General features: G+C 33.5%; 1 protein-coding gene and 1 long non-coding RNA gene across 2 annotated transcripts; one reads left to right on the plus strand and one right to left on the minus strand.

The window, feature by feature from the left end:
• Nucleotides 1-5,247: 5,247 nt before the first annotated feature.
• LOC150096116 (uncharacterized) lies at nucleotides 5,248-14,911 on the minus strand. The gene is made up of 5 exons (XR_016549955.1): nucleotides 14,757-14,911; nucleotides 12,516-12,570; nucleotides 10,105-10,189; nucleotides 9,257-9,356; nucleotides 5,248-5,348 (listed from the first exon to the last, which is right to left on the minus strand). It is a non-coding gene; the product is annotated as an uncharacterized LOC150096116 (long non-coding RNA).
• Nucleotides 14,912-15,789: 878 nt separating this feature from the next.
• On the plus strand, nucleotides 15,790-21,212 carry LOC150096117 (uncharacterized). The gene is made up of 6 exons (XM_090409382.1): nucleotides 15,790-16,129; nucleotides 16,237-16,357; nucleotides 16,530-16,644; nucleotides 18,224-18,347; nucleotides 18,993-19,037; nucleotides 21,108-21,212. Exons 1-5 carry the CDS (start codon nucleotides 16,081-16,083, stop codon nucleotides 19,010-19,012), a joined length of 429 nt encoding a protein of 142 aa, XP_090265508.1. The 5' UTR covers nucleotides 15,790-16,080; the 3' UTR covers nucleotides 19,013-19,037; nucleotides 21,108-21,212.
• Nucleotides 21,213-21,367: the final 155 nt, after the last annotated feature.

The following is a 21,367-nucleotide window of genomic DNA, read 5'->3' on the forward strand; positions in this document are numbered from 1 at the left end:
AACCCGAAATCGTACTCTCCTCGTCAATATTACATTACCATGACAAAGCCATTCCTCATTAACACAGTTATATAAAATTGTCGCTCTTACACTCATGTTCTCACCATCCTCCAATTATAATTTAGTTTCCCTGACTCTTTGTGTTAGGTCTCGTACGAATGATTAGTTTTTCAAGAATCCTGATAACAAACGCATTCAAGTGCAGGCCGTCCCTCTTATACAAATTAGATTTCCGACATTTTTATCCCGCTTATTACAGTGTTATGAATCTAGACTTTCCGAAAACTCACTCCACACATCCAAAAACTCGCGTCCATTCCTTCTACACAGCCTATGCAGCGAATCGTTTGCCATCATAGCCCTTCTTCTTAATTCATTAATTCATTTTTATCATAGCGAGGTAAAATACTGACGATTTTCACTTTCTTACTCTTCACTCTCGCTTCTTCCAAAAACCCTTTCATGTCCTTTCCTAATTGTCCCCTAATTGTTTTGAGCAGCCCTCCGTAAATGCAACTTTATGATAACATCTGCACGATGCAACCAAAGGTTTACCGACTTTCAACAAGATTCCTTACAATACAGTAACTCGTATATCTTTTTTCGAATTTCCGGATATTCTCTGATACTGTAATGACTGATATGCTTTTTATAGTTGCTGATATAAGTTTTTGCAAGCTTTAATTATTTACAAAAATCTAATTATAGTACGCATAAAAGTGTAATAAGTAATAGGTAGCTTATAAATCGAGAGTCGAATTTTAAAAGGAAATTCTCTTTTGATAGTCTGCATGCAGAATAGAAAATTGCGAAAAAATTCAATAAGTAAATTCACATTTTTTAAATGAAATATAATTACGCTTCTTATTAACGTTTTGTTAATAAAACCTTGTCTCTTATCTAAGACTCTGTGGGAATGTACTCAACTTCGGCGATGGCAAGAGATTGAGACAGACCATCTAATTTTTTTTTTTAAAGGACGAATTTATTGGAATTATTCAGAAGCAGATAGCAATATTAAAACACGAATTTCACTACTTACCTTTCTAACAAATGCTGGAAATGCAACTAAAACAAAATGAGATTCTTTTCATTGCTCGAGTTAAATATGAGTAGATCTTCCTCTCCTGTTTCAGTTGGAACAATGGAATCTGCTCGTAAGGGATCAGATCAAGTGTCGCAGCTCATATATCATCATAGTGAACATTATTCACTGACTGGACATTTCTTAAGCATTCTTGTAGAGAAATGTATATTTTAATGGGAAATCCAAATACACGCATGTTTTACGAGATTGAAAGCAGCAAAATCAAATTCTCAAGCTATTCTATGACTTTCATTCTGCATTCTTGTTACGGGTTTATGTTTGTGAATAACTGCAGGAATGCAAGAATTTCTTTCCTTTTTTTTCATCTTGAGTCTCGAGAATAAATTATTCAACTGTTATTTGTAGTGGATGGATTTGTAGTGGATGGATGAATCATTACGTAGTGGATGGAACAAGGATTGGAGACATAAACAGTTTAATCTAACTTATACGCGTTATAGCTATGTAATGTTTGAACACAAAGTCATTTCTGATATTTTACATCCCGCTTATTACAGTGTTATGAATATTAGAGAATACACAAATAAAAGAGCAATCGTTGAGCTATTTTACATAACTTTCAAAACTTCTTTTTTACTATTAAGTATAAATGCTTGCAATGCCTCCATTTTCAAAGACCATCCTGCTATCCTTTCATTGATCATCCTCTACTCTCTTTGCCCATCTGTTATCCTGTTATTCTTTCCATATGATATTTTTCATTCTTTTTTTCCGTTTTTGATACTTTTTTCAATTATTCTATGAATTTATATCATTAGCAATTGCTTTGATTTTCAGCTGAAGTGGTTGGTAGCGTTTGGACTACGGACACCACCTATTTATCACTCCTTGTGACAGGTAATTTGTCCCTGTGTCCAGCTGGCATCTGTCGATAAATGTCACTTGATTCTTGGATCATTAGAATTACACAGCACTTCGTTGTTCCTCAAATCTGTCACGTCTATAGATGATCCTTCAGGCTACTCTCTGAACAGGAGTCTTAACTTCCGTACACGATATTTGACATATATCCTGTCTCATTATAGTACACCATGTGAGTTTCATTAGAAAGATATAAACAATCTTCACAGACAAGATATAGCAGGACTCAGTGATACATTTTCGACTTCTAAGTGAATCTGCAAATTACTGCAGAGGCTTATTGGCAATATGATTTCAGTCCACAAAATATTGGTGTATAGCTTCATGATGAGTCAGTGTATTGGTTCTTGCCGTTATAGTTTTTTCTTTTCAAGTAAACCCTTTTTATGACAAAACAGGTGTCGATATTTCTGTAATTTTCTTGAGACAATTATGATGTATGCGTGAAAGTTAAATTATTGTTATTAATACTATAACATGGCATCTCCATAAAATCATCGTTGGAGGCATTCTAGGATACCATCACCCTCACATCCGGTCACCTCTCCTAATGACAAAGACGACTTACTGGTATTACTCTTCTCTCCTTTTCCAATTCCTGCATTGATGACGGCAAAGTTCCCTCCATTCCAAGAAAAATTATTCAAGTCAACCAACGAACTACTGTCGAATTGCAATAACTTCTGTTCTCTCTCTCTCTTTCTCTCTCTAATTATGGAGAAGGTCATCAAGAACCATCTAGAGACCAATCAACTAATCAGTGACCAACAGTACGGATTCCGCCACTGGTGATTTACAGGATCATCTAGCTTTCACTAGTTATGTATCTGTTTAGCCTTCTGTCAACTGTCTTGGTTCGATAATTTTAGAAGAAACACATATGTAGGGTTCTATTCTAGTCATGGACTACAGAAACATTTTAGGTTTTCCATCCAGTTCTCGAGTTACTCTCGATCTTTGAGAGAGAGAGAGAGAGAGAGAGATAGGATTTTTAGACTCTAGTTTTGAACCCCGCAACCCAAAAAACGTCGGTAAAACTTACGCTTTTCGACATCAGTACGCAAATTAGAGTGCAGGATCACGAAATGGCGACAGTTGTCTACGTACGTCACCCCACTGCATTCAGAATGATCGGTGACATGAGATGAGCTATTATCATTCACGGCTAAGGGCGGCGAACACTTCCCACCAATTTCCAAAAGTACGTTGGGAATAAAATAGCTCCTCCTATTCCCTTTAGAAAATATCATTGTCATCATAATCAAATACAACAGGTTTACAAAGTACTCTGATAGTACTATATGCAAAGTATACATCAGTACTGACTTCCTATCGATACCTTTCCTCCAAAGTAGTCTTTCTATCTATTAGAGACTCCAATCTTGTCAGATCTCATATTTCAGTCTTCTAAAATACATCTATCTATGTCTGTCAGCCTCTCCAATATTCATCTTCCTCTAGGTGTTCTTTTTATTCTTCTACTTCTTCCTCTTCTTTTTCTGGAGCATCCTAGGAAAAGACACCAGTTTGTATCTTTTCCTTTCCCACTGATCATACCACCTTAAATTCGGTCTGCTAACGCATTCCTGAATGCTAACAATATCACGTTCCTTTCTAATATCTTCATCTTTAATACGATTCTGTCATTCAAGCCATCGGTTCACTTTCCTATATTACTCAGAACTTTCATATCTGTAATCACCAGTCTTTGGTCAAGTGTTTTATTTCTAGCCCAGTGCTCAGAACCACAAGTTAAAATTGGGTTGAACATTTCTCATATGCAGCTAGTTTAGTGTTGTGACTAATTTCTCTTTTATTCCATATAAATTTGTTCATTTGACTCCCCACCATACCCACTTTGTTAATGTTGTTGTCTATTTTCATAATTTAATTTGCCATCTTCTCTAAACTTTTGCATAAACAGCTCAAATGTTTTGCTTCTTCTAGATTCGCCAATGATGAGAAGAAAATTAATATTTTTTCTTTCATAGTTTTTGTCTTTTCACTGCTGATTTTCATGCCATATTTGTTCAGTTATTCAGTTTAGTTAAGGAACCTGCAGATGCGTACTGGATTTATTTAGGAGTATAACATCAGCTGCATAAAGTAAGGAAGAAGCTGAATATCTTCAAGTTTGATATCAGGCCAGTTTCTTTCATAATGCCAACCATGTAGATAATGAATAACACTGGATATATCACATAACCATCTTCCTGCACTGTCTTCAATTCTAACTGCTAATTTTCAACTTAAACATAGACTATGTATCATCGATATAATGTTCCCCTTAATGTTCCACAAACTCATGCTATGTCCTATTATTTCTCATATATTTCTCTTAAAGTGGAAATCTAATCCTCTAGTTAGCTAGAGGATTAGATTTCCAACATTCCTTGACATTCTCGTAAACAACACAGCCACAAAATTGTCCCCAATAATAGAATCCTCAAAAACAAGTAATTTGGTAGACGAGTGGAAGGTTTAACAGAGGAAATGTGTCTTTAGTTTTCTTAACCTTTCTCAAGTATAATTGCATAAATCTTACTTGGAACATTGAATAAGAAACTGCTTCTGAAATTCTCACATTCAGTTTTATTTTCCTTTTTAGTGATGGTATCACGAAAGCATTACTCCAATTATCCGGAATTCGACCACCTGCCGAAACCTTTTAATTATGCGGCGTAGCCACTGTAAAACTTTTATACCCCATACTTGAACATTTCTGGTCGGATATCTATTCAAGCTTCCTTCCCACATTTCAGATTTCCGATGGCGTGTTCTACCTCAGGTATTAATATGTATTCCTGATTGCATGCCGGTTGAGTGTTTTCTACCACTGTGCTGTTAGTGCTTATTTCATTTAGCAATCTTTCAAAGTAATTACTTCAGATATCTAGAATACGTTTATTTTCCGTTTTCATGTCACAATTGGCATCTAAAAATGTACTGTTTAACATAAATATGAATTTGAGTGATTCATAAAAGAGAATATATCTGATGGTTATTCTAGAAAAGATCTATACAGAATGTTTTCAAGATAATCCAGCCTCAAGCAAGCACAGTGGATTTCACACCGCACCGGGCGATAAAATTCAGCTGTCATCTTAAGGATATTTACAAACATTCACACTCACAACGGGATTGGAACCTACTGCCTGTAGACTGAATGAGCAGAAACTCTATTCACTTATCGGACCTGGCCATAAGAAAGCATTGTAAACTGCATCGCTATAACACATTTAATTACTATGAGACAATCAAGTAAACAAAAGACAAAATAAATGCCAATGTTTTATTTGAACATTTACTGCATTAACAATTCCATAATAGCGAAAGTTATTTTTCCATGTCTGTCAACCACAAGTTTGGTGGAGGTGCCCTAAAATAATAAAATAAAATCTAAATTAATTTATATATTATCCCTTGAAAGATAATGGAATTTTAACTAGCTACAAATATAAGTTTGTTAATATAAACTAATTCTGAATAATATAATAAATTTGGAACTGATTAAATGATTCAGTTTGATACTTCGTGAATGATTATTTATTCAGATAAACGAGTTGTTTTAAAAATACTCTAATTTTACAAGAAAATAAATGAAGCATAGCTCAGAATTTAAGACAGTTACGAGCGAAGAAAATTGTTCATAAACCTGTTCAGAAGTGACAAGTTCATTACTTGACTTTTTTGATGAAAACCAAATAATTATTAGCAACACAGCATGTCGTAGGCCTCCATGCATTCAACAAGTGACCAGTTTATTAGGTGTCCTCCCAAATTAAAAATGGATCCACTGCTTCATCAAAGTCAGTCATACTACTGGTCCATGTTCACGAAGTAAACGCGAAGATGGACCATTAGCGCTAACTCACTGATTATAATTGTAACATGTTGGGACCAAAAGTGTCGGGGAAAGTATTCACAAACTTCCGCCTATTAAGATGTTCATGCACATTGGATACTACACTGCGAGTGCAGCTGTCAGGAATCATGTTGCCAATGGCAGTCATACTTCTAGATTGTTAACATGAAAGACCTAAAAGTAGTAAAATATAGCGTTAAGGAGTATGTTATTGGATAGGATATAGCAGTCGACGATCTCAACGAATTCCACTCTTTCAAGTAAAAAAAAAACGAGTCTGTGGTTATAATGGACAATAAAGAAGTAGGAAACTTAGCCTATTCCGGAGAAATCTGCTACTAGACGTTACAAATTCACGGCAGAGTAAGGGATGGGATATTGAATGTTCTTGTTGTTACTGTTGTTGGTGGTGGTGGTGGTAGTAGATACAGTGTTTCCTTGCACGTGATACACATACCAGCCATTGAATTAGAAATCTTATGACGATGTACATAAACGTTCCTTACTCAGCTTATATATTCAAAACACTTGGTCACGTGCCTCATCTACGAATGTTGTTGGTTAGCAATCGTCAATAGTGTTGATCACAACGGGAAAAACAAAGGATCTTTCAGAGTTCGGTAGAAGACTTATTGTGGGTACCCGTCTGGCTGGAGTCACGATATGGAAAACAGTAGATTACTAGTTTCTCAAAATGTGAGATATCCCGGTGTTTAATCAGTGTAAACATAACCCACATTGTTTGTCTGTGAGGCCTAACTGTGGTCCTAAGAGAGTGTTTCAGGAACCATCGTTTGACAAGACTTGTACGGACAAACAGAACTTTCTGTGTGCAGTAATGGACCGAAGAAATCAGTGGTTTCCGTATAAGGAAACCACTGATTTCTGCAAGGTTTCTATTTCAGTTGCCGGTACGTGTAGGTTTGCTGATATAGGAAGCGACATCAATGCCTCAGCCAATCTAACATTGCTGCCGACCAAGTATTTCAGTTTTTACTTGCAGTTTCTCTGTCTCTAAGAAAAATCAATAAAAGTGACTTATAGATTAGACCAAGCAAATACTCAATCAACAAGACACGTTCCGAATACATATAACTGGAATGGGTTTGTTAGTTGGAAGGTGGTTTTACCATGCCTTGTTTTTTAAAATAGCAGAGTCATTTTGTTATAATCAATAAAAGACGGGAGACTTACGTCGAATTAAATCTTGGTTAGTAGAATTTTCGCCTAAGTACCATAGGCATCATAGGTACAGAAAAAAATGGAACATAATAATACAACTTAACAGAAATAAAAATCAATAAAGAGCTAACAGCTCTGATAAGGTAAAAATGGTCAATAAATGCCTCAAGTTTAAAAAATAGGAAAGATTAGCAGATTGAAGAAATGTAAGAAGTGTTTTCTATAACAGATATAAACGTAGACCATCAGACCTGTTCAAATTAGGAGGATGTAACGTGTTTCACAGCTTTATTTTATCAATCTTTTCATTAATGAAATCTACTCTTATGTAGAAAATTGTGTTTTCCCAAAAGACGCTGTGTTTTGTAGAGATGGTTCTTCAAAGTTAGAATGTTCAGGTTCATGATACTTGATGTACGTTTTATGGTTCTCGTAAACAACACAGCCACAAGATTGTCCCCAATAAGAGAGTCCTCAAAAACAAGTAATTTGGTAGACGCGTGGAAGGTATAGAGGAAATGTGCCTTTAGGTAAACAAAGAAAAGTTATTTCTTTTCTAAATATAACCAATGCTGCATGAATGCTAAGCTGTTTGAGAATTTTAGCAATACATTCTAATGTTCCTTTGACATATGGAATTGGAAAGCGATGAGCAAAAGAAACAGGAATCACAAAATTATTGATAAAGGCCTCGCTTTGTTTTGTTGTAAAGGTCTCACGGAAGCCATTAATTGGAAAATTTGACTTAATGTTTTGTAACTTCTGATGTCAAAGAGAAAGATATCTATCATTCTATTGATAGAGAATTAACGGATAACTGTTTATATTTCCAATATGAACTGTATTCTAGTATGAATTGCATTAATCTTGGAAACACAAAATTCTGAATTCTGGATATTTTATGGTTTATAATAAATTGTAGAAACAAACTGCAGGTACCATGGAAGTCCCTCTCCCACTCTTCCAAACTATTTCATAGAATGATATGAACAATATCTCCTGCCGATATTTCTGCCAAACCTACTGTATAGTTCCTATATAGTTCCTATATGATATCTTCCGGGTTTGAAATGGTTCTTCCTTTGATCTGGATAGTTTTTTGGTCACGATGTTCATCACAGAATACAATTCACATTAGATAAATTAAGAAATACATCAGTTAGCTGTTTTTTTAATCTGTTTGTCAACATGACAGCCTTCACTTCTGTGGATTTCAGAAAAAAAATACAAGATTACATCATCCTTGTAGGAAAAGTGTGACTATTGAAACCTTAATACATCGTGCCCATGCGTGATGCTCTGCATATGGCTTGTTACATTAGGAATTACAATTAAGTCAACTTTTCGAAATAATTTTCAGGAAGACCTTTGTCGATAAATCATTCAGTAATTATAGGATTCCTTCTCAAGAGGAAATTACTCACGTCCCACAACCATATGTCAAATGAATTTAAGATTTAAAGAACTTATTGATAAAACTCACAAGAAGCTTAACGTTTTGTCCATTTTAGAAAAAAAATATTTTTCTTTCTTTCTTTCTTTCTTTAACTAAAGACAAGTTTCCTCCAATAGGGATGGTTTCTTCTCTAGTCTTCAGGAGGAACCATCTCTACGAAACACAGGATCTTTTAGAAAAACATACATTTCTAAATTAGAGTAGATTTCATTCATGAAAAGCTTGATAAAAACAAAGCTGAGAAACATTACATCCTCCTAATTTGAACAGGTCTGATGGTCTACCTTTATATCTGTTATGGAAATAGTATTTATTGAATCTGCTTTATTTTTCATATTTTTAACACTATCAGTTTATTGACCATTTGTTATCTTACCAGAGCTGTCGTGGCGCTTTATTGATTCTATTTCTGTTAAGTTGTATTATCATGTTCCATATTTTTCTGTACTGATGATGCCTGTGATACATAGGCGAAAATTCTATTAATGAAGGTTTAGTGTTGAGTAAATAGTAAATATTCCGTCTTTATTCAATATAATTTATAATACTTGATTAGCTGCTTCAGTCACTAAGCGAACTCTATTACGATAAGGATTATTCGCATGATGATCTGACCGTTTTTTGCACCTTGTGGAGTCCATCTCAAGATGAAATGAGAGTATGCTCAGCACTGATGGCTACTGGTTATAAGTTGATATGCATATTGAACTGGTCATTCATATTAGTGTTGTAATTTATTTTCAAAATTCAATCAACAAATGTATAATGCAGACGTGATGCTTACCTGTTTTCATAGCTATCGTCATCAGCTGCTTGAGGAGTTAGTTAGTGGAATTATTGTGTCTTTGAAATCCTCGACTGCCTTGCTTAAGTCTGACATAAGCCTATTTAAATAAAATATATCAAGCTAAGTAGTACACTGTTAAGATTAAAATATTTCAATAAGTAATTGAAATATTTTAATTTCAATTACAATAAGTAATTGAAATTAAAATATTAATTTCAATTACAATAAAATTGTAATTGAAAGCAAGTTTTTAACTATGAATGCTTGTTTATTTTATTTGTTTTTGTCATGTTTAGTATTATCTGTTGATTTTGTCATTGGAATTGTGGGAGAATCGTTTGCCTCTTGGATTGATTTTTCTATTGCCTTCCCGTCATGTATTCTTATTTCACAAACAAATAAATGCCAAGCATAGCAAACTAATTTTTCAACCTCCATAACATAAAAAAATCGTATTTACCATATATCCTAATTGTAATTTTTGTTTACTGTCTTCTTATTCTGGAGAAATCACGCTGAAAATAAGAGCCAACGCAAAACTCCTTGCAAAATCGGTGTAACTTCGTTACTGTAGATGAAAATGCTGATTTCGCCCACCACTTAAGGCTAAGTATATAATTGTGTGAATTCTCTCGCTGGTTTTTCTGGTGTTGTTCAATTGCTGTGATTTGGAAACCATGGAACACAAGCCTTGTTTAGAGAATGATGTCTGATTCACACGATTAGCATAATATTCGAACTTGTATAACATTATTACGATAATCAGTACACACAAAACATTTACTTAAAATATTTTTGCATCCTTCTTTGCCCTAAAAGCTTAAATATTCAATTTAGGTACTCACGTATCGCCAATGTTATCCCTTTTCTGTCTGAACATATGATCGTGTTGTACATTCTCATTTTTCTTAACTTTACTTCCTTCGACTGCTATAAGAGTAAACATAAAGACATATAGTGATTATTATTACTTTATTATTAATCAATACTCAAGTAAAAAAAGAAACAGTTAATACAGTCTCTACAAGATAGGAAAAATAATAATATGCATCGGCTGAGACGCTCATAGTTGATTGCAGAAAAATTAAATTATGACTTGAATGTTTCTTTTTTTTTTCTGTTGTTTTTCTCCTGTACTACTATTGATAGTCACAGTTACTAACAGTTAAGTAAATTGTTATTAAATGGTTGTGTAGCACTAAGTGAGAAAATTACATTTGCGATTTAAAAATATATAGAGAAAATACGTGTTCTAGAAAAAAAAACGTAAAAAAAAATCTAAAATGTCGTATTATCTCCCAGTCTTCTACTTAATTGGATTTACTGCATATATAAAATCGCGTTTGGAGTTGTATAATTTGGGCATATTTTTCCCGTTCTGGTTTTATTATTTTCATCATATATAAAGCGAGTATGCAAAATACATGCAGGCAACTTATTACGTATGTACATGAATGCTATGTGTTTCAAAAACAAAAGCATAGAATTTATCCTTGGCGAACTTGTTGGACATCAGCATGTAGTCATTGGTGATGATTAGTTATTAGTGGCAGATATACAAACTGGTATCTAGTGTAAACGGTACAGTATTTTTTAGTAAGGATAGGAGAGAGAGAGAGAGAGAGAGAGAGAGAGAGAGAGAGAGAGAGAGAGAGAGAGAGAGAGAGAGGGATGTTCTACTAATGATATCGGATAGTTTGAGTCCAGTGAGGATAGAAAGCTATGACTGCATTACTAATGGCAGCTTTCCATGTAGAAGTGAGTTTGAAGCCATATGGAATGAGGTGTAGCATCACTATGGATTTAAGAAGATTAAATCTGATTTAATCTTGTTAAATCAGATTTAACAAGATTATCTTTGGGATATCGACAGAGAGTAATATAATTCGTACTAATTGAATTTCTAAACAGAGAAGCCACAGGAGTGGAAAAATATATGATAATTCCATTGACAAGGGAGGTGCAAAGCCTAATACGTCCAAATGTCCATCTATCACTATCTCTGGAGTGGTAATGAAGATTCTTGAAAAGTTAGAGCTCCTATACAGAAATGGGTTGACGAAGAATCTCTACTTTGCAATGAACAGCATGGGTTTACTAAGGGAAGTTCATGTTTGAGCAACTTGCATACATTTTATAATAATATTACCACTGAGTTAGACAAGGGGGGAATATATATATGATACTTTTAGACTTTACTACGGTTTTTGACAGAATAAAGCATGGAAGGCTGTTGCAGAAATTGGAGAATATGGGTTTGGATATGAGTTTGCAAAATTTGGGGTGACGAGTGGTGTACCAGAGAGATTAGCCATTGTCATTCCGTCGTTACATTAATGATATTGGGAAGTATTTGATAGTTGACCTACAAATGTTTTCTAATAATGCGAAGATATGCAGTATTTGCAGAATGGAGTAAATAGGCTAGATGGATATCAGTGGAAGTTAGCAAATGTAACGTGATGCACTTTGGTGTGATTGAGATATCCAATATCATATTATATTGGTGGAATTATACTAGAAGAATCTAATCAGGCTAGGTATCTTGAAAGACAGGAAGCTTAAGTCCAAGGGACCATATAGCAAAGATTGTAAGCACAACTCAAATGATAATTGCAAGACTGAAATGAACCTTAACATGCAAGAATAAAAACGTCATTTTGCTTCATTACAAGAGAAGCAGGTCTTGTCTCTTGGTTGCCGGGTGATGCTAATAGAGTGAAAAGGAGAGTGTTAAAGATGATATCGGGATTGTGGAATATAGATTATGAAGACCTATTGAGGATTTGTGAACTGCAGACACTACGAAACAGGAGAAAGAGGAATGATATTGTAGATACATAAAACTTCAGAAAGGTTCATTCAGGATAACAGTAGATGTAGGTCTCTATAATATCATTTTCTTTCTCCTGTTTGCTAGGATCTGCACTCCAAAAATTCGCGATAGGTCTTCATAATCTATATTCCACAATTCCGGAATAGAGGTCAGAAAGAGGACAAGAGGGCATCCATAGAAGTTGAGAATGAATGCAACGAAGAAGGGAATGGGAATTTGAGTTTTGTCACATATAGTGATGCTTAATCGGAAGAGATTATCGTTGGAGATTGAGAGTGTACGTAATGCGAATGAATTCAAGAAAAGGTATGAAAGATGGAGCGGGGGTGAGATATGTGGTCTCATTCGATGAGTCCTTGACTTCTTAATGGTCTCTTGTAATATATATATATATCCAAGAATCCAAGAATATTCACTTACCTAAAATAAGGAAACAGATCACTCCTACAGCTATCAGCATCTTCATGACGATATCCTATTAATATTAATAAGCATGTTGAACTCTCAGAATGGTACAAGACCTAAAATAATTCAGTTTTGAATAAACATTAAAGTATTATACTTTTCTCTTCACGTTTTAATCAGAGGCATAAGATTAATATGAGCAGCAATTATTCTCCATAAAATGCATTAAAGGTCTTAGTCTATAGAAAAAGTTCCTGAATTAAATTTTATATGATACTAATACAAGAATTCTTATTAATTTACATCATCTACGAACCTGATGTATGCAACATTGCTACTTTACTTAGACGAGTAAAGTATGAATATTTACAAATAATTGTAAGTAGTGGGAATGACGCTATTCGGTATTATTCACTTATATAACTCATCTGGTGGTGAATTTGAGTCTTAATACTAGCTAGGATCCCTAAGAAAGAAAGAAAAATAAATTAGTTTCACTGCATATCAGTGGCTTCAAACCGAGTCAATAAATTATTGGCCGGAGGTTTGGAGATGGCGCATAGGAATGTGATACCTGACGAAAAGAATGACATCATTTATGAGCGATTTTGTGTTAGTAATTTACTCATATATAAGGTGACATTTGAATTTTGTATGCGAAATGTCTTCAGATGCTAGAAACAATAAAGCGAGTGATCCACGGTTGGTTGAATCATCTTAAACAATGAGAGCAACCAGTGGTGGGCTGCGAGGCTCTTTTTTTGTGTGCTGTCGCCATTTAATTTGCATGTTAATGATATGGAATGGAGATATTTGTAGGGATATATTTTATTCTTTGTCGATGATGATGAGTTAGAAAAGGTGATAAGGGATAATTCTGATGCGGAGTCCTCGCAAGAGAAGAGAAGTTGAATTGTCTTATGTGCTATGAAAAACTGATAATTTCACCCAATTCAGTGTTGCCAAATGTAGGGTTCTGCATTTTGGACCGATAGTTATAATGAAAGTTGACATTTGGGGGGAATAAAATATCTGGTAATGATCATACAAGGAATTACACTAATGCTGAGAAAGACAGACAATATAAATAAGGCTGAATAGAGAAAAAATGCGACATGTTAGAGATATTCAAGTAACAAAGGGATTTTATAGCACAAATGTAGGAGAGATTTTTAACACATGGCTGATGGGAGAGAAAACAAGGGAAGGAGGTCATCACAGGTAGGTAGTAGAGTAAAATGTAGGTAGCAAGGGTATGTCAGCTAGAAAGAATGATGGACTAGAATTGATCTCCCTGGAATGATCAGTCGCTGAGTGAGTTCAGAGAAATGTACAGTATATGGTTACATGACACGAAACAAATTTTCAAACCGACTATTACACGTTACTTTGGCAGTTTATGCAAAGGTCATTTGTTAGGTATACATAGAGTAACGTTTAAGGGATCATTCACTGCTGAAGTTGTAGTTTAGGTTACTGAGCAGTAGTGTTTGCAAGATGCGAATGTTGTGCTCTTTGCAATTTAAACTTTGTCAAAGAATGACAGACTTCAAATAACAAAATGTTCTGTGATGTTTTTTGAAGTATGAAGTAGTGTAAAACAGAATGTGCCCACAGAATGAACTGGACTAACAGAATTTAAACATCTGCTTTCGAGGTTCAAAACTTAAATTATGTTTGTTGATTGATGATACGGAATACCGAGGACGCCCATCAACTGGCAAAATGGATGAAACACATGACATGGATCAAGGGCTTTGATCCATGCCAAATATCTTCATCCGCAACATATTTTCAGGGAGGGAATCTTATTTGGATTCCTTCCAAAACATTTAAACATAAGATCATAGTAGACAACGATAGCTGTGATGTAATTTCTGGATAAACTTCCTAAGACTGATGATTGATTTTCCACATTCTGCTGACTCCTCTGATCTAGCATCCTGTTTTTTTTTTCTTTTTTTCAAAACTCAAGTTGGCACCAAAGGTAATATATTTGATGATGTCGGCCATACTTTGCCAGTTGAAAACACAGATCTTTTGCAGATGCTTTCGACGAACGCGAACGATGCGACTTCTGTATTTTTTCCTCTTCATACTTCATTATTTTTCATCATCATATTATTATTATATGGGTACCTCCGTAAATTCCACAGAGGTACTCATAACAACAATAATAATAATTTCGTAATTAACGACTAACTTATGCGTGTAACACAATAAAAAGAAAATACTAACGAAAAAATGCTTGCTTACCTTTTCGATTAAATGAGAAATTCAAACTACCTGCGTAAGCGATAAATTTTTGCCCATAAATTTTTGCCTATATATCACGTTTTAATGTTTTTGGACTTTAAAGCCGAAATCAGAGTAGACCTACTGCTGTATATTCTTAATATATTCTAGATATAGCTCCAGGATTTATAAAGAAAGACTCAGCCACTTGATCACTTAGAACATGACACTAATCTGTAACACGAGCAGGCAAGTGTATGTCAAACTGAGAGTTGTATCAAATTATATGTTCTTACACAGCAGCGGTCACTTCAACATCTGGTTTGTGGGAAGACAAATGAAGATTCCGGTTATTTGTTCAAGTAGACAAATAGTTTCAATTATCGTTATTAACACTTTAAAAACGATTAACAGAGCTGTTAATCTCGCAGTATTTTATTTCAGAAGTGCATTGGGGGGGACGGGAGGGGAATACAAATGTTCCGTTAGTGTGAACGCAGGAAAATCATTACGACCTTGAATTAATTAGAATATATTATGAAAATTTTATCAAAACCTTTAAGAGAAGGTTTGGGAAATCACTTTCTTGTGTATTTCAAAATTACATTTTGAAATGTTCAATTTAAACTTCGTCGATACAAAGTCACCAGTCAAGCCATATTTACATTAAATTACTAAGATCGATAAGTAATGGGATCAGTATTCCACGGGATTCTTTCTCAAATGACAACAGTCATTCGAGATGAAAAACCCCCGGTTTGGAATTCCCACCTTTCTTATTTCTCAATGTTTTAGTTTCTAATTTAACACCATGACTTAAGGTAAATACTGGAACAACTGAGTCCTTACCCGGATGCAATACGAGCTAAATATTTATGAGCTAATAAACCTGTCTCACCATGATTGAGTTCATAAGATGATAAATTGTAACTGGAAGAGGCAACACATTATAGGATCATTAGTATTCTTCCTGGTAAAGCATCACCTTCCTATTATGCCATTTGAACATGATACCGAAATGAATGTTTTATGGGACAGTTTCACTTGACTACTCAGTCGATTTAGAGAGGTGAGCAGTAGTCCTGCCGATCCATCTTCGTTCTGATTTCCTGCAATGCATGACTGCTTGTTAACTGATCATCCTTTCCTAGACGAATCAACTAATCAAGAAGAAAGACCAGTTATATTGCAGATTGAAATTCTTTATTAAATTAATGATCATTTCGGATAATTACATTCAGTATTAATACTTCAGTTAACTGAATACATTTTTAAATTCTTGGTTATAATAAATTTAAGTCAATAAGTCATTACAATAAAAAAAGACTATTATTTACACAGGTCCATGACGCTGTTGCAAGTTGCATGTTTGTTCTCTTTTGTTTTTGTATTGGGTAAGTAGTCCATGAGGTGTAATTAGCAGATAAATTTAACATGAAACTAACGAATCTCTGTAAGTATGCATTAGGACATTACTGCATTGCAAATTATTATTTTTCAGATGGTTTCCCAACAATAAACGAAAAAGAAACGAATATAGGAAATATATTTAGTCAGATTTTGAAATCATTAGTCGATAAATACGTACACAGAATGGGAAAGAGAGAAGAAGACAAAGGAGAGTAAGTAAAGAATTTATGCGCATTTATTTGATGCATGAAACTGCTAAAGACTATTCGAAAAAAAAAAACGTTTTTTAAAAATAACTGATGTTAACGAAAATTTAATTTTAAAATATATTGTGATAATATTTCACATTATAATGAAATGAATAACTAAACTTATGTTAAACAGACTTGAAGATAATGATAAAGAAGGACTCATTAAAAATATGGAAAAGCAGCTGGAAAAACTTATGAAAGGTGCTGAAAAAGGAAATTCCAAAGAAAATTCAGAACTTGTGAAAGAGGTAAAAAAATTATTTCATAATCGCATTTAGTTTAGGTTATGTTTGGTCATTCAAATATATAATTAAATTGTAATATATTAATCTTTAATTGACCATGATTTATAAACATCTCATACTAACGAGTTTCGCCGAGGGGGGCTTTCCGGCCCTGAAGAAGCTGGACAGCCTCCTCGGCGAAACTCGTTGGTATTAGATGTTTATAAATCATGGTCAATTAAAGATCAATGTATTACAATTTAATCCCATTTAGTATTTATCGCAGCTTATGGTAATAAGCTAGCATTAAATCGCTTATGGGAAAGAACATAAATATATATTTTTTAATTATTGATTAGATTGATCTCTTCAGTTTACCTTCAGAAGGGTAATAGTACAGACAATAAATAAATAAACAATATAATATATACACTATGAGATGTTCGATCTGTCTTTTCTTGTTACTTTATTAAGCCCCCTCTTATATCTCTTTCTGTTTGCTGTGACAAACAGATCGTGATGTATTTAAATTTGACGGTTTATATACACAGAAAATAAAATAACAAATCACCTAGCGACACAGTGGTGAATTAAATTCAACTTCAGTTTTTTTATGTAAGAGGGATCGATTAATAACGTACTCCAGTGCTTCAAATACTATAAAAGACTGTTGTTCAATGCACGTATTATTTCTGAATCACATTATTCAGAAACATCTGCATTATTAATTGTCACACGTAATACCCTATCTGCGTAGTATGCACCATCTGCACGATGCACTACGTCCACTAAATATTGACTTGAATAAATTCAGCTCCTTTTTTGTTGCATGCTTAGCTCAATTACTAGAAAACTTTGAGAAGTGCTACGACCCTTGAGATTCTTTCGTTATTAACACTAACTGTATCATGCATCTACCACCGTTCATCCATTTCAGTCATTATATGGTTAAAATGGAGTATCGAACTCCAATCAATACTAAATTAAGCAGATATTTTTCTTAAAAAAAAAAAAAGTTTCCATAACATCGAAATTGATTTTCAAGGCATTGGGGAAGAACAACATGGCAGACAACTGCCGCCATCTCGTGATCCTGTCCCCTAACATTTCTATTGTTTGAAATACCGTGATTTCTATGAGCGTTTCTTCTTAGTTGTGAGGTTACAACCCGACGTTTTTAGTGTGAAAACGATACTTGCCTATGCTAAGATTCACTAGCTCGGGAATGACTAAAAAACCTAGAAGAGATTCTTTTCATAGTTAGCGACTTGAATCTGAGCATTATTATATCACAGACAGTGAAAGTAAGGCTACACAAGCACGTAATATTTTTTATTGAAGCCAAAATGGTACTTTTCAGGTTTGTTTGACCTGAACAATCTGATAAAATGTGGAATTTGGGACTGCTACTAAACGTTTTCATAGATTTCGATAACTTTTAAACACACATCGTATGTTTTTTTTTCCATCTTAACCATTTGTTTATACATTTAATTTATATATACATTGCATAACCAAGAATACTTAATATCTTTTCTCTATTTGCGCAGTATTTTTTTAACAGTGTGTTTTTTAAAATACTTTTGTTTTGTTTTTCTTATAGGTTACTTCACTGTGGGGTAAACTGAAAGAAACTGGACAAAGCTTAAGCAAATCAGCAAAACAAATGCTGTCATCTATTAAAAAGAATTCTGCGAATCTTTGGGAGACCCTTAAAGGTCAATTCAGTAAGTTTAAAATTTATTGCATACTGATTCCATATGAGCATAATTCTATATCTAAGTATAAATATATCATAAACACACAGCACTACCATGCTCTATATCTAAATACTAGTTATATTGGCAAGTTTCATGTAGGTGTAAAAATGCAGTGTTACAATATTTTTTTGTAAATAATATTAACAGTATAACTACCTTCGTACGCTATTTTTATTTTTAAATTATTGACGCTCTAATTTCCGTTACTATAAAAAGGATACATCTCACAGTACAGTATAAAAATTGAAAAAAAAAATATGAAAATGAACAACAACAAAAACGCCAACTGGTTAAAAATTGAGACACAAGTTTTAGTGTAGATGAATAGTTGAATATGAAATAGATAATAGTTTTTGAATAAATTTATACGGGCAGTTCTATAAATTTATATGAAAATAACAAGAATCGAAATAAAACATTAATTAAAGACTGGAGACCATTATGCATGAAGTTATAGTGCAAAAAATCGAAAGTAAACAGTTTGAGTGTTTATTTTGATGAGTGTAAACCTTGAAAGGTATTTTTTGAGTAATTTTTAAAATTATTCTCTTTCTGAATGTTTTTATGTATATATTAGTTCTATAGAAATTCATTTCAAATGATTATTTTCAGGTACTGATGGCGAGAAATGAAAAAAAAAATGGACCGACAAAAAAAGTAAGTGACAATTTGAGACAACACAAAAAAGTAATTGATTTATAACTATCCCCTCAATAGGTGTAAAACTGAATTTGAATTTGAACGTAAATTACTATAAACAAACCTGTGTTTACGATAACAACGCGTAGCACATTATGAACTAACTTAACCAAAATTAAAAGAAACACACGTATTAACCACAGTGAAAGTTATTTAATTGTAAATATTTCATCCTAAGTATCTTAGGACATCATCAGTACAGTATTTAAACAAAAATTAGGAATAACATACAGTTAGGGCGCATGATTACAATAGAATCTCATCAAACGTGCGTAACGTGTTGCAGAAGTAAAAAAAAAAAAAAACTAATAATAATTGCTTTGCACAATTTTGTATGACAATTTTCCATACTTTAGGAATAGTAAGAACGTCTTTGCGGTTTCAATTTGGTCTATGTAGTAGGACTTCAGAACTTTCTTTGTATAAACGTTCATGTTTAAATAAAGATCTATGTAAAAGTTTAGCCTTTTCCCAATGGATCCTATGGTTTGGATTTTCAATTCCGTGTTGAGAGAGGCCAGATTTCTGCGGTTTAAGAAGACGAATGTGGTCTTGATGTTCCGAGATGCGTTTCTGAACAGACCTACCTGTTTGTCCAAAGTGAGACAATTTGCATGAGCATGGAATTTCATAAACGCCAGGCAACATCAAAATAGCGAAATTTTTTTAGACAAGCATAATTATTGTTTTTTGTTAATCAGAGGTTCTAGAACTTCTACATTATGTTTGGCTCATCTCCACTACACAAAACTGTGGACGAACAAAAAAGTTGAGGAAAAAAAGAAACTATTTAAACTGAATAATTTTTATAAATAAAACTGTTTTAGAATAAATTACTTGAAAAAGACTTGGTAAATCAAATAAAAACAAAAACAAAAATATTTATTAATATTAAATAAATATTAAACAAAAATAAACGTAAACAAAAACAAAAATAAATATATAAGAGAATTTTAAAATTAGAAATTAGAATAATATATTGCCAGAAAAAAAAAGAATAAAAATTGTAATGTTAGGTTTTTTTTATGGGACATGAGAATATTATGAGCCGTGTACTACATTCGATGAAACGGACTGCAGGAACTTGCAAATGCCGGAGGAGTGTGAGTTCAGAAGTTCAGAGGGCATATTGCAAAAGTGGCTAAAATTAGCTCATCCAATTACCTGGTTATTGAAGAACGCGCTTACAAGCAGAGATAAGGATGTTAGCATTCCTCTTTATAAGGCTTTGATATGATTTCTTGGACTGTGCATGAGCAGATCTCGTTTTCTTGGGGATGTGAAGGGATCGAATCCATATCAGTGACCAAAAAGGTGGCGGGTCTCCCTACGAGGATGGACTGAAGATTTGTGGGTTGCGGAAATTGCTCCACAGGTGAAATGGTGGCCTGGAAAGTTCTGATAAACACCTAGAAGGGAAATGATATTAAAGGAACTGATATAACCACAAGAAACGACATTTTTGTTTTATAATTAGCCCATACACGAGAGGTTGGTTGATCAACCTATAGTACATTAGTACTGTGTACGGGTAACATTTTCGTATGTCCTTTCCTATAACCACAAGAAAGGACATACGAGGATATAAAATATAATAAGTTACCTTTAGAACTTTACTACTAAGATTTAATGAGACGTTTTAATAAATCCATCTATCTGTTATTTTCTTTCATATTTACTTGTCTTTTATTGGTCTTATCTTCTCCTAATTTTGAATATTAATATCACATCATTTTGACAAGTTACACTTCATCATGAAGGAAAGATTGGATATTACCACTGCGGTCCAGCAAGTTTTGTTTTGCTATTAATTCTAAACACTGAAACAAATCAGTGTCGCATACAAACGTAGCATTGTGTTTTGTTAGTTAAAATGTAATATTAAAACAAGTTTGAAAAGTTCTTTTTTCATACTCAAATAATAAAACAATCAAAATACCATAACAATTATCAAATGTCATTTATAAAATAATTTTGTAAGTAATATTTTCAGTTTATTATAACATTTTCTTTCTTTTGGACTATTAGGGAATCAATGAAGGAACAACGAAAATTGTACATTAAATGCGCATTGCTTCAAATATATTGTAAGAAATGTGAAACTAGAATAAAATGTACAATTATTCAAGTCTACTGTCGTTGTAATGCATTATAACTTTTCCAATGAAATCATGTTGTATAATATTCCAGAGATATATGAATATAGAAGTAATACAATAATCCCAAATTTATATAATGCCGTTGAAAATGATACACGTTCATTACACTGTTTGTCCGACATTTTTATT

Source organism: Typopeltis vanoorti, chromosome 19, assembly GCF_054136105.1.
Source record: "Typopeltis vanoorti isolate ZY-2024b chromosome 19, IOZ_Tvanoo_1.0, whole genome shotgun sequence".
Classification (NCBI taxonomy): Eukaryota; Metazoa; Arthropoda; class Arachnida; order Uropygi; family Thelyphonidae; genus Typopeltis; species Typopeltis vanoorti.